At 38.7% G+C, this 14160-nt stretch overlaps 1 protein-coding gene across 8 annotated transcripts in view; it reads left to right on the forward strand.

Annotated features, from left to right (window-relative positions):
* The first annotated feature begins 1641 nt into the window (after nt 1-1641).
* The window catches only part of PCDH9 (protocadherin 9), a 669079-nt gene continuing 656560 nt past the window's right edge, over nt 1642-14160 (forward strand). For 6 of the 8 annotated variants that reach the window (XM_041487648.1, XM_041487651.1, XM_041487650.1 and 3 more), the window contains exon 1: nt 1642-4677. In XM_041487648.1, the coding sequence (XP_041343582.1) occupies nt 1642-4677 (3036 nt within the window). Of the gene's footprint in view, nt 4706-14160 lie in introns of all 8 variants that reach the window. The other 2 variants (XM_041487649.1, XM_041487654.1) reach the window with 1 other exon arrangement.

Genomic DNA, 14160 nt, shown 5'->3' on the forward strand with positions numbered 1-14160 from the left:
AGAAGTGCACCGGATTTTTCTCTTGCTGTTTGTTTGGGTTGTTGCGTGCACGTTAGGCACCCAAAGGATCGCCGCTTCACAGGAATGAAACGTGGAGAGGATGACTAACGACAGAACTGTGAATTTGTTCCCTGGAGTTGCTAATTTGCCACCCCGAAGCAACACATATCTCGAGGAGGAAGCGTTTGGCTGCTGCTGATTTCTCCAAAACTGGTGGTTTACCAGATGCATTGTGCTGTATCTGCTGGAACAGATCATTGCTTAGCTGCAGCAGATCGTCAAAGGTAGACAACTAACGTAAGTGCAAAGTTACCCTTAAGCTGGGATGCCTTTCCTTTAAAGAAAAAAAAAAAAAAAAGCCAACACACAGTATATTTATCTAGGGAAAGAATCAGTGCTTGGGATTCTGTTGATGTTGGTGGGAAAGGCTCACCTACTCGCTGTCTCTGCATCCCTACCTGCATTACTCTGCTGGAAGTAATCACAGGCATCAGTTACCGTGCAGCTTAATGCAGATAAGATTAGTGCTCAGGGCTGCCTAGTTCCGTCAGACTGTAGGTGCTGGCAGCCTTGCACCCCGATAATGCGCGGTTAGCAGTGCATGCAAACAGAAGTCTGTCAGTCGCTTTCCTTTTTTTTTTTTTTTCTTCCACCTGCATTATTAGTCTGCAGTATTTATATGTGGCAGCTGCTAATATCATCCTGAAGGGAGACCAGTGTCAGTGGGGAAAGGCTGCACCTTTTTTCCTCCTCATGTCATCAGAAAATGTATATTCCCCCATCTGTAAACATGCTTCCTGCTTCTAAGTTACATTTGGAATTTCCAGACACCTGATTTAGATTGTGTTAAAAAAAAAAATAAAGTTTTAGGTTATTAAACAGGACAAGAAGTATCCAACATCTGGAGAAGACACATTGAGCTGAGAGTGTAAGAAACTGTAAGTCCTGTTATTGTCTCATCAGTTAACAGGGATGTGAAGTAGCCAGTGATGACTGCTGCAGCAGCAGCATGTCCGGGTGGTTATTTCCCAGTACGATAGCTATAGAGGGGCATGCAAGGCACAGCGAGCAGAGAAAAATCTGGTTAGCAAGAGCTAAAAAATACATATGGAAGCAAACAGCAAATTACATTTGGCAGCTGGCATAGCAGTTAGAATCTAGAAGTAGTCCGGGAAGGTTTTTTACTTGTACCGAATGACTGGGTGGAGGAGGGTAGAGGGAGAATGCACTTTAGGGATTACACGGTGTACCAAGAAATTATTCAGAAAGTATGTGTCAAAACACTAGGTACCCTTAATCCTGCAAGTAGTTATTTTCATTCGTGCTCTGAGCAAATGCAGCCGATGGGATATTGGTGCATTTGTCCGGAGGGCTTGTTTGTAAAAGGGAGCAGTAAGAAAATGTACTGCTGGAAGCGTTCATTGCAAAAACAAGTAGTAGTTGGAGATTGTGGATTTATCATGCCTAAAAAAAACAATAATGCTGTTCTGTGTGGTTGTGTTGACAGTGATGTCTCCAAATAAGAAATGAGATGTAATGCATCCTGCAGTCCATGCATGCCTCCTCTTGCAAATCGCGCATCATTCCTCTCTGGAAACGTTTAAGTCCTAAAATCCGTGGAAAGAGAATAAAAACATTATCATGGACCTGAGGGATTTTTACCTGTTGGCCGCTTTGATTGCCTGTTTAAGGCTGGATTCTGCTATAGCTCAAGAACTTATTTACACTATTAGAGAGGAGCTGCCTGAAAACGTGCCCATAGGGAACATACCAAAGGACCTGAACATTTCACATATCAATGCTGCCACAGGGACCAGTGCCAGCCTTGTCTACAGACTGGTGTCTAAAGCAGGGGATGCACCTCTGGTCAAAGTGTCCAGTAATACGGGGGAAATCTTTACAACATCTAACAGAATAGACAGAGAAAAACTATGTGCTGGAGCTTCCTATGCAGAAGAGAATGAGTGTTTCTTTGAACTTGAAGTGGTGATTCTCCCCAATGACTTTTTTAGGCTGATCAAAATAAAAATCATTGTAAAGGATACTAATGACAATGCACCTATGTTTCCGTCCCCTGTCATCAATATCTCCATCCCAGAAAACACTCTGATCAACAGTCGCTTTCCAATCCCATCAGCAACAGATCCTGACACAGGTTTCAATGGTGTGCAGCACTATGAGTTGTTAAATGGGCAGAGTGTCTTTGGACTGGATATTGTAGAAACTCCAGAAGGGGAGAAATGGCCTCAGCTGATTGTGCAGCAGAACTTGGACAGAGAGCAAAAGGACACCTACGTGATGAAAATCAAAGTGGAGGATGGAGGTACCCCCCAGAAATCCAGCACAGCTATCCTGCAAGTCACAGTAAGTGATGTCAATGATAACAGGCCAGTCTTTAAAGAGAGTCAAGTAGAGGTCCATATACCAGAGAATGCCCCTGTAGGCACCTCTGTAATTCAGCTTCATGCTACAGATGCTGATATAGGAAGCAATGCAGAAATCAGATATATTTTTGGTGCCCAAGTCGCCCCTGCAACCAAAAGATTTTTTGCTTTAAACAACACCACAGGGCTGATTACAGTTCAGAGGTCCTTAGATCGAGAAGAGACTGCTATTCACAAAGTGACAGTGCTGGCTAGTGATGGTAGCTCTACACCAGCCCGGGCGACTGTCACCATCAATGTCACTGATGTAAATGATAACCCTCCTAACATAGACCTCAGGTACATAATAAGTCCCATCAATGGCACAGTGTACTTATCTGAGAAAGATCCCATCAATACAAAGATTGCCCTAATTACGGTTTCAGATAAGGACACTGATGTGAATGGCAAAGTGATCTGTTTCATTGAGAGAGAGGTCCCCTTCCACTTGAAAGCAGTTTACGACAACCAGTATTTGTTAGAGACCTCTTCCTTGTTGGACTATGAGGGCACCAAAGAATTCAGCTTTAAGATTGTGGCTTCTGATTCTGGCAAGCCCAGTTTGAACCAGACTGCCCTGGTAAGAGTTAAGCTGGAGGATGAAAATGACAACCCTCCGATTTTCAGCCAGCCTGTAATTGAGCTGTCAGTTTCTGAAAACAACCGGCGTGGTCTATACTTAACAACTATTAGTGCCACAGATGAAGACAGTGGGAAAAATGCAGACATTGTTTATCAGCTTGGTCCTAATGCCTCCTTTTTCGATCTGGATCGAAAGACAGGAGTTTTGACAGCCTCCAGAGTTTTTGACAGAGAAGAGCAGGAACGTTTCATTTTCACTGTTACAGCCCGAGATAACGGCACCCCTCCTTTGCAGAGTCAAGCGGCTGTAATTGTTACTGTGTTGGACGAAAATGACAACAGTCCCAAATTTACCCATAATCATTTCCAGTTTTTCGTATCAGAGAACTTACCAAAGTATAGCACGGTGGGAGTGATCACAGTGACTGATGCAGATGCTGGGGAAAATAAAGCAGTGACCCTTTCCATCCTGAATGACAATGAAAACTTTGTGCTTGATCCGTACTCTGGAGTTATAAAGTCCAACGTTTCTTTTGATCGAGAACAGCAGAGCTCTTACACCTTTGATGTTAAGGCAGTGGATGGAGGGCAACCTCCTCGCTCTTCTACAGCAAAAGTAACAATAAACGTGATGGATGTTAATGATAACAGTCCTGTTGTCATCTACCCACCTTCTAATACTTCTTTTAAGCTAGTGCCACTCTCAGCCATTCCAGGATCGGTGGTAGCTGAAGTCTTTGCTGTGGATATTGACACTGGCATGAACGCTGAGCTGAAGTACACGATTGTAAGCGGCAATAACAAGGGTTTGTTTCGGATTGATCCCGTGACAGGTAATATCACTCTGGAAGAAAAACCAACTCCTAATGACATAGGCCTGCATCGCTTAGTTGTCAACATAAGTGATTTGGGTTATCCCAAATCCCTGCATACTCTTGTGCTTGTATTTTTATATGTAAATGATACTGCTGGAAATGCCTCTTATATTTATGACTTGATACGCAGGACTATGGAAACACCTTTGGATCGGAACATAGGGGACAGTAGCCAACCCTACCAAAATGAGGACTATCTCACAATCATGATTGCTATTGTGGCAGGTGCCATGGTTGTCATAGTGGTGATATTTGTCACGGTTCTTGTTCGCTGTCGACATGCATCCAGATTCAAAGCTGCCCAGAGGAGCAAGCAAGGTGCTGAGTGGATGTCTCCCAATCAGGAAAACAAGCAAAACAAGAAAAAGAAAAGGAAGAAAAGGAAATCTCCAAAGAGCTCCCTTTTGAACTTTGTGACCATTGAGGAGTCCAAACCTGATGATGCAGTTCATGAACCTATCAACGGGACAATAAGCCTTCCAGCAGAGCTGGAGGAGCAAAGTATAGGAAGATTTGATTGGGGCACAGCACCACCATCAACCTTTAAGCCTAACAGTCCTGATCTTGCCAAGCATTACAAATCTGCCTCTCCGCAGTCTGCTTTTCATCTCAAACCTGACACTCCAGTTTCAGTGAAAAAGCACCATGTGATTCAGGAACTCCCGTTGGACAACACCTTTGTTGGTGGTTGTGACACCCTTTCCAAACGCTCTTCCACTAGTTCAGATCACTTCAGTGCCTCAGAGTGCAGTTCCCAAGGAGGCTTCAAGACAAAGGGCCCCTTACACACCAGACAGGTAAACGAGCACTTTTACTGGTCTATAAGTACTGCATACAAGTGCCCGATCAACCAGTATTAAAAGTGCCACTGTGTTGTGAGTTTTTTTGGGTTTTTTTTGGTTTTTTTTTTTTTTGTTTAATGCTAATTTAATTTAGTTAACATTATGGGGGGAACAAAAAAAAACCCTAAACCAAACACCAAAAACAAGAACAAACAAACAAAAACCTTGACCTCTTTATCATTTACCTGGGGCTTAACCATGTGTTTGCAAAATTCCTCTAATACTTTGGGTTTTGAAGAATTTTGATTGTTAGAGGACATTTATGTTTCTGCACATGTGCACATGCATGTGCATAAGCAAAACTGAAAAAAAGACTTTTTTTTTTCTCCCCAGTATTTAACTGTCCAATTGTAAAACTTATTGAAGAACTGTTTCCATATGTGCTAAATTTCAGTCAGAAGTTTGACTGTTTCAAGGTTGAAGGGATATGTACATTGTTTCAAATTTCAAAGTGAGTTGGCTTGAATTTCTTTTGCCGTTCGAGCTGATTTGGAACCTTCCTAAATTAGTGTTACTAAAAGGGTTAATTTTTTTTTTTTTCCCTAACAAAGCCAAATTTCCAAGCTACTTCATCAGTGAAGCACATGGTTTATTGGTAGGATATAACTAAGCCATACGTAAGTCTTCCTCTTGTTTGAGTTCAACATGATTTTGTAATAGATAAAAGTTGGTATCACATAGACGGTTTGCTGCATATTTTGAAAAACAGCCAAAGCATACTTTTGAAAGGAATGCGTTCTTTGAATACATCTGAATTATGCAGGAAAAAGAAAAAAAAGTCAGCCCATTGTAAATATTTTCTCATCTTAGTAATGCATAAGTGATCTGACATATCTCATTTTAAACTGTAAAACGTGCCATATGAAGAGGGATTAGGAAGCTGAGAGACTCATATTTCAACCAAATCCAGCATTAGGTGTCTTTTTTTTTTTTTTTTTTTTTTCCCCTCTCCTTAGGTCTAATAACTCCTTGCTAATAAAGATTTAAATGCGGTGCTGTCTTAATTTATTTTCCGGGCGCCCTTCTTGCGGGCGCCGCGGGAGCGCGCGCGCGCGTGGCCCGTAGGTGGCGCCAAGGCACCGCGCGGCGCGCGCTGGCCCCGCGCCAGCCCTGCGGAGGCTGAGGGGCCCGAGCGCGGCCCGGCCCGGCCCGCTCCCTCCGCGCCCGCCGCCGCGGCCCCGCCGCTGCTGGGAGTCGCGCCCGTGCTCCTTGCAGTACCCCCCGAGTGACGGTGGTTTGTCTGAATTTGTCAGGGATGTGGATCCTCGGGAAGCGAGACACATTTAGGCTTGTCTTTGCAAAATGATTTTGGCAGTAGCCAAGTTTAGGACAAAGTCATCCTATTGTTGTTGCGTTGGCCTTATCTGAGATGGATGTGCCGTTCCCAGAAGCGTGTCTTGGCTTTGCGTGTCTGTAAGGTGTCACAGTGACAAGGTGCTAAGAATAAAACGAGCACTTTGGAGGCAGTTCTGCTAAAGTGACTGCCCTGACACAACTCCTTCTTATGAGACTCTGAAAACACCACAGAAGAATCTCACAAACCCCTGATCTCTCTAAGGGACTTTAAACAAGGGTCTACTCCCTAAGCCATCTCATAGCACTGTAAACACATTGTCAGCGTGAGTTTTAAAAAAAGCTATTAAAACCCCCTCAAAAAATGTATGGAAGAGCTCTGCAAAGTCTGTGCTTAATTGTCTGAAGTTTTCTCCTCAGTTTTAGTTGCAGAATGTTATCCCTCCAAACCACACATTCATTTTCTGTTCTGAGATTATTTTAATTTTGGCATAAATTATCTTTCCAAACTCTATCAGAAATCAGAAAACTCAGACTTAACTCCCCATAGTATCTAGAGGCAGTTGGGACACCCAGAATTTTTTACGTGTAATCTCTGCATGATGAAATTGAACATGAGGGGAAAAAGACTCTCACACCCATACAAAAACAACTGGCAGTATTTTCAGAGTTACCTGTGTTCATTACATTAAATACCCTGGTCTCCATTTAGTATTATCTGTAATTATAACTGTATATGGACCTGATTCAAATATCACTGAGGTCATAGTGTATCCTTTTTGAAGTCAGTAGATTCTCATGATTTGGATTGCTTCCTGAAAAAGCTGCATTATTATATGTAAAGGAAAATGCAACTCTTTCTTAGGTTGACAGTTACCTAATCTGAGTTTGTATATTTTTATTCCGTGGGGAACAATATAGTGTCTTTTTTTTTTTTTTTTTTTTTTTTTTTCTCCCAGTGATGAGCTTTACAGGATGGTATCTTTTTAGACTTCCTTGTCAATTTTGGCTGAAGTACTATAACCATCAATGGTAGTGATCATCAACAATCTTCCTATTCTTCTGTCTGTAATTCCTAAAATTACAATGCATCTCAGCTAATATACATTTGCAGAGGAGTGAAATACACCACCATAGGTCTTTTTAAAAAATTTGTGATAGAACATGGCCTTTAAGCAAAGTATTCAGATTCAAAGATCGTACTGAACAGTAGTGTGTGCTAATGCCACAGCATCTGAAAAAAAATTTACAAATTCCTTTAGGAAGAGATGCTTAGTCCTGTGCCATTATACTGTTTTCTTCAGGTTTAACATAACTAATTTCTCTGCATCTAATGTTGAGTTGGGTTACTTAGGTATATTCAGTAACTTGGTCGTTTGTAAAGAACATGGGAATTGTTGTGAATGATGTTAAGATAGGGAAAGATGAAATATAGGACAAATATATGTCTAAGAAATACTAGCATCCTCCACCTTCACTTACAATTTCTTTTAGTTCAAGGTAAACGCACACAGAGTGTGTCTTGCCAGATACATTTATATTAGCAAAGAGCTGAGACCTAAGTCAGCACTTGGACTTCATTCAAGCAAAATCCTGATGCTTTTGGTGGGCATGTGGCCCTAGAAATATGTTAGAACTGGGTCTTAAACAAAAAAAGCTTTTAGAGTTAAAAATATATTGTTCAATAAAAAAATTCTTAGTTTTTTGGGGGTTTTGGGGGGCGGTTTGTGGGGTTTTCATTTTTGGTTTGTTGTTTTTGTTTTTTTTTTTTTAAAAATTTTTTTTTTTTTGGGGGGTTTGGGGGGGGGGTTTGGGGGGTTTTTTTTTTGGTTTTTTTTTTTTTTTTTTTTTTTTTTTTTTTTTTTGGTAGGCAATTTCTGTGCAATCATCAATAAATTTAGTGGAAATTCTGTGGATAAGTTTTTGTATGTGAGTTTGAATTGTACAGACTGATGTTTCACAAGTACCCAGTATGAAAACCAAAGCCTCCTTCAAGTGCCTATCTTGCAGTAAACCTGGTGGATGCTCTGAAAAGAGCATTTTTAATACTTGAACTTGGGATTGTTCTAAATGCTAATTCACATAATTAGGAGTATGGAAAGGATGTTGCACACCACCAGCTTATATAGCTAAGCTTCCAAAATCAGTGTTATGACTCATAAAGAATACTGAAATCTATGCAGGCTTCTCAATCAGTGTTCTTTTCAGTATTTGATTGAACTTTAAAATGCACTACAAATTAGTAAGTCATTACACCAAACAGCTACATAGAAATACAGCAGAAGACAACATGTTGTATTCTTCTATGTGAAAGACCTCTTTTGAAAAGCAAATAAACAGACAAAAACTCCTACTCAATGTCATTAGATTAACAATAGATTAAATAATAAAAGAAATTAAGGCAAATTTACTGTGGTTATCCCAATTTTAAATTATAACAACTTCATTTAATCAGATTTAAAGCACAGCAGTGACAAATAACACAGGTTTAAAAATATGTATCAGTATAGGTTATAGGCAAAACCTTCAGTCTTCATTCCTAATCAAAATACATTTAGGCATGTGCTTAACTTTCATTTAACGTGGTAAAACTGAAGCAGATCCTTAAAGTCCAAGTGACTTGAGATGTTGTCTTCAAGAAAAAGTCATAAGCACACTATAAGCACTTTTCTGAATCAAAATGATAATACAGAAATTTTGGACGTGCACAGTTCTAGAAGATTCAGGAAAGTTGAATATATGTTAACACTGTCCTTGTATTTCTGTGCTCTAGTGGCAGAAATTAAGGATTTGGGGCTCGAATAACACATTAACTACATTCCATACTAATGTATATTTTTAATCTTATACTCAATAACATAAGCTCTGTAGAGGTTGCTTTATTCCTTTTTTAGCCAATGGACTTCTTGCCTGATCAAGGAACAAGTAGCCAGGCTCCTGCTGATCAATGCACATCACTTAAGCTTTATGTGGCAAATCCAATTAATGTTATCTTACTCTGGAGTGTTTAAATTTGTAAGTTTGGAGTTTATGTAAGAGAAAAGAAAAGCTGAAAACATTAATGACTCTTAATTTGATATGCTGAGAGTGGCAATTTCAAGGTGCATAAGTTGATGGAAATCTGCATTGGAACAGCAGTGCAGAGCTTACGTCACCTGCAAATATTAAAATTCTGTAACCATAGCATTCCACAATTCTGCGTGCAGTATTATTTTTAGTGGCCTTGTTTCATCACTTAGTATAAATAAAAAATACATACATTATTTTGTATGCTTAGTTTGGTTTATGTGTTAGCATGGATATTAGTCTTGGGTGAGGACTAGTCATCTGGAAAAGTGTCTGCATGTAAAATTCAATTGTTTTCTAGTTCTGTATATTTGTATATCTATACTAAAATATTAGAAATGGTGACAATGTAGAGTGTATTTTTTCTATTGTTGTATAACTGAAAAATAGGTTAACAGATTTTGCTGAACTGTCTAAAGAAATTCGTCTTTGAGCTGAGACCAAGCATGGAAATTTTCAGGTGAAAAGAAGAATTTTTCAGAAAGTTATGAGCATGTGAAAACTAGGAGCTATAATGGATATCTGAACATAACCCTAAGCTATAATACCATTTTCAATAGTGATGGTAGACATGCTCAACTAGAGTAGGGAACATTTTGTGTATACAGATCAGACAGTAAAAGCTTAGTAATACTCATTTCTCTTTAAATGTTTCCTGTGCATGAGATTTTTATCAGAATCACTAGAGTCTCATCTGTCCCGAATATCCAAAGCCAAAGTTTCACATATGCTAAGAAATTTGTGCCACACACGTGAGTGAGAACTGGATCTTGAGAGTTTTATGCTATTGCAATTTTGTGATAATGTTCTTTTGTATATAGGAACAAGGGAGAATCTTTTTAGTTTCCATTTCAGATTTTCACTTCCAAAGAATCTTTTCTTCTAGCACAGCAAAACCATATCAGCCACACTTTATTGACAGCAGTTTTATTGTAGCTAGAGGCTTACAGTAAGCTGTTTATTGCTGTTCCCTAACGCAGTTGACAGCAATTGGGGAATTAATTTTCTTGCCCCTGATGTGCTTTCTTGGGTATAAACAACAGATTTTAAAGATATGAAAACTGTGACCTATTTACATTCAGCAACTCTTTACGGGAACAGTCTACCTGTCTGAAGTGCAGGTTTTAAGTCCTGAGTAATTTTACTCCATCAATTCTAGGATTCTTACTTTTGCAATATTGTTTATCTTATATAAATACTGTCCAAGGGCCAGATACATAATGCCTATGGATAGATACTCATCTAGGCAATTTCTGTTCAAGAGTAGCTGGATTCAAGTTTCATTTAGTTTAGGAGATGCTGTATCTTCTTGCTCTACCATTTAATTGCATTGAACATACAGGATTTAACTGACAAAATGGACATAAAGTGTTCTGAAAGACCTAACAGGAATTACAGGTGCTACCTGATACTCTGGAATCACTTCTTTCACAGAACATCATTATGGTCCGTAAAATCTAGACTCATAAGTTTCCTCAGTTGCTATTCAAGTACAGCCATGTTAGGGAACACACATTCTCTAATGTCCAGGTCTTTGCTGAAGAAAAAGAACATACATAGAATCATGTATCATTTTTTCCTTCTTTTATTTCTTTAGCTTTCCAGCCTGTGGCACAATGTATGTAAAATTATTTATCCCCATACACTGATGTGGGCACTTAATCAGTTCATTTCTGGTTTACATGAGATAACATTCCTTTGAGTGGAAAGATTTACCAGACTTTGGATAAGAGATGAATAGGTGCTATCATATTTTACTGAAGTGTGGGGGGAGAAGAACATCTTTTGTTCATTTCTATCTTTTAGAAAGACATTTGCTATGTAAGGGGCTTTAGTATCTTACCTAACTGAGATTTTAAGTGCTAGTCTAGACACAAAATGCATGTTAAATGTTCCCTTACAATTAAAACACCATGCAAAAAAATTCCTCATAAAGGAGTTGCAATAATTTTCTTGCAATAGATTATTTTCTAGTGAGCTATAAACTCTCTCTTGAAGCAGAAATAGCTATTTCTGGCACAAGACACCTTAAATTGATATTGCTACTTTTTCACTAGTTGTGAAATTATGAAAATTTGAAATAAAAAAAATAAATTGTTTTGAATAGAAGTATTGTTGTAGCCATACAAAAATGTGTATATATTATTCCTGGGACCACTGGATTTCAGGAAAACATAAAGGCTGCTACAATTTTGGTACAAAATTCATGTTAACGTTTCTAAAAATATTTGGACGTTCAAATCTTGGAATGATTTGGCCTTCATTCCCAATTTAATTTTTCAGTTTTACATATACTCTGAATTATGTGTGATAATACAGAGAAAGGTAGTTAAAAATCAGATTTGTGGTCGTACTGAGGTGTTTAAATTGTACCAATCTCGAAAGTTACCAATTTTTTTCTTCTTTTTTCTTTTGCAGCAAGTGAGGTGGAGGGTGATGGGGGCGAGATTTGTTTTAAAGTCTTGACATGGGTTGTCCTGCATCTTCTGTGGCACAGAGAGATAATTTTTTAATTCTTCATTTGTCAGGAGTTTTTGGTGTGTAGAATGTGTCTTTTCCTATGACCTGATGCTGTAGTTTTGCCATTTCTTTTGTAAAATGTCACTCTGAACTTTTTGTGCATAAATACTAATATTATTACTTGAACATTGGTTCAAAAAATGCACGCCTCCTGTTACAAGAGGACTATAAAGAGCCTTTTTCTAGAGTAACCGTTCATCATTTGAAGTTGAATCCAAGCTGGGATAAATCTGCTGGTTTATTCCATCTGCAGCTCTTTCTAATGTTAGCTTCTTTATAAAAACAATAGAATGATATTGAGATAATATTTCAAAAATCTAAAAAATATGTAAAATTAATCAGAAGTGAAGTGAATTTAAAATCCTTTTATTTTGAGCTGAATCTGATAAAATGGGAAAGATCAGCAGGATTTTTCTTTTTTCCTTTGCTTCCTGCCCCAGGTTTACAGAAAGGCGGTTTTAAAATAACCACCTCTTCCCAGTCCAGAAAATGAAATCGGATATTCTCACTGGCTGATAGCTGAAAGAGAATCACTACTGATATTGATTTATAAAATACTTTGTAGCCTGAAACTGATATTCGTTCATTTGCCCTCATTCCTTCCAGTGAAATTGCCAGATGCTTCATTTGTAGTTCTGAAGGATGTTCTTATCACCTCCTAGGCTTTCATGTGTTACTAGTAAGAAAAATCTCTTACTGGTTTTCTTTATCAGTAAAAAGTATTAAATATCTTCCTGTACAATTTTTTTCATCAAATGAACTATTTTTTAGCCTATGCCTTGTAAGGTCATAGAGTCTTTAAAACACAGAAAAGGTCAAGAGGAAGACCATGCTTCATTATGAATGGTATTTTGCTATTCTTCCAGCCCCTTGTTGATTGGTTGCCAGAAGTAGTAGTCTTAAATGCTAAGCCTGCTAGATGTAAATATCTGTCTCCTTCATAACACATAACGTTACGGAAACAATTGTCTTTCTGACGTAAATGTTCTGTAGGATGCATATGTTTCTACATATGACCTGTGTAGCTGCTCTGCTGAACTTCATGGTGAAATGTTTTGCCCACTGAGGTCTAACTTCTCGTACAAAAAAATTTTTGGAAGAAAGTTTTCACAAAAGCTTGATTTTACAGGAAAGGATACAGGAGCTTCAGAGAAAGGTGAAGACTAATGAATTTTAAGAGAACACCTCTTTCCTGTGTTGACAGGATGCACACCCTGAAAGGGAATGATATTTAACTCCTGTTTTTAGTAGCTTTCCATTCAGTGAGCTAGGTTTTGGGAATATTGTTGTTATGCCAGTCCCTCTTCTTAGAGCATGTGATGAATATATCATGATTGCTTCAGGTGCCCAGGTTCTGATGGCGGATCTAACCTTAATTCTGTAAGTGATGCTCACAGAAAGTATCATTGGTACAGTTTTTACCAGTACACTTAGCTGGTAGTGCCTCTGCACACAGTGCATTTTGCTTCTGTTGAGACTATGGTGGGATTCATCTTGTTTGAATTCTAATTCTGTAACAAATCTAATCTGCTTCAGTGGATTTGTGATTTACCCCACCCTGAAGAAAATGTGGTGCTTTAAGCTGCGTGACAAAGACGAGCAGCACAGCTTCGTGAGTTGCATCCCACGTCCAGTGAAGAGTATAATTTGGTGTGATCCATATTCTTCTCTTTCCTGGTGAAGAGCATTATCTAGTCAATTTTTCTCACTGAGGTCAAGAGAAGGGTTTTAAGGTTATGTATTTCTTTAAGTGAAGGTATTATTAGAATAGTGCATATGGGAACAAAAATGTATGTGCAGAGTTGCCCTTGAGAAGTCTTCTTTAGATTATGACTCAGATTCAAAGGTTTGCAAATTAGCAGAAAGAGTTTTACTGACTTTTTATTAAATCCTTATCTGGCCATCAGCTATCTGTTTTAGTAAGACAGTGCAATGCAACACCAATTATTTTGTTTTGGTGCTGATATAAGTATTTCTGGTTTTCCTCAGCTCTGCACCTTCCTTGGTATCTTGTTCTGTGAACTTTGCAGTACAAGCCATTCACATTGTAGTGTAAAAATGTTTCTTTTACCTCTCTGGTAAAAGGTATGTGTCTATAGCAGTATGAATTTTCAGTCAGTTGTCAGATTGTCTCACTTTCACCATTGCAAAAATACAGGTCAAAAAATGTCAGTGACATGCTAGGTTACCACTAAGAGAATTTGAAATTGCCTTCAGTTTGTGACAACAGTGCTCTGAAACATGGATGGTGTTGAAGTCTGCAGCATCCAGAGCAGCAGGAGGTGGGCTGTGTACCACTTGCAAAGCCTGTATTTTTAACTACCGCCAGATAAATAAGAAACAGACAAAACCAACCAAATCCCCAACCAAACAAAACCAACCAAACAAACAACATCCCTCCCCCCACATTAAATCTGCATCTGCTAAGGACAGTAAATGTTGCCTTTTGAGATTTAATCTCTCTACTGTACAGGAGATGGACTTTGCTATTTGAGATTTCATCGGTTTCATTGCAGAAAGCTGTTACATCTGTCAAACATTTCAGTTTGCATTGAGCGC

This window comes from Pyrgilauda ruficollis, unplaced genomic scaffold, assembly GCF_017590135.1.
Source record: "Pyrgilauda ruficollis isolate IOZ18807 unplaced genomic scaffold, ASM1759013v1 scaffold82, whole genome shotgun sequence".
NCBI classification, from domain to species: domain Eukaryota; kingdom Metazoa; phylum Chordata; class Aves; order Passeriformes; family Passeridae; genus Pyrgilauda; species Pyrgilauda ruficollis.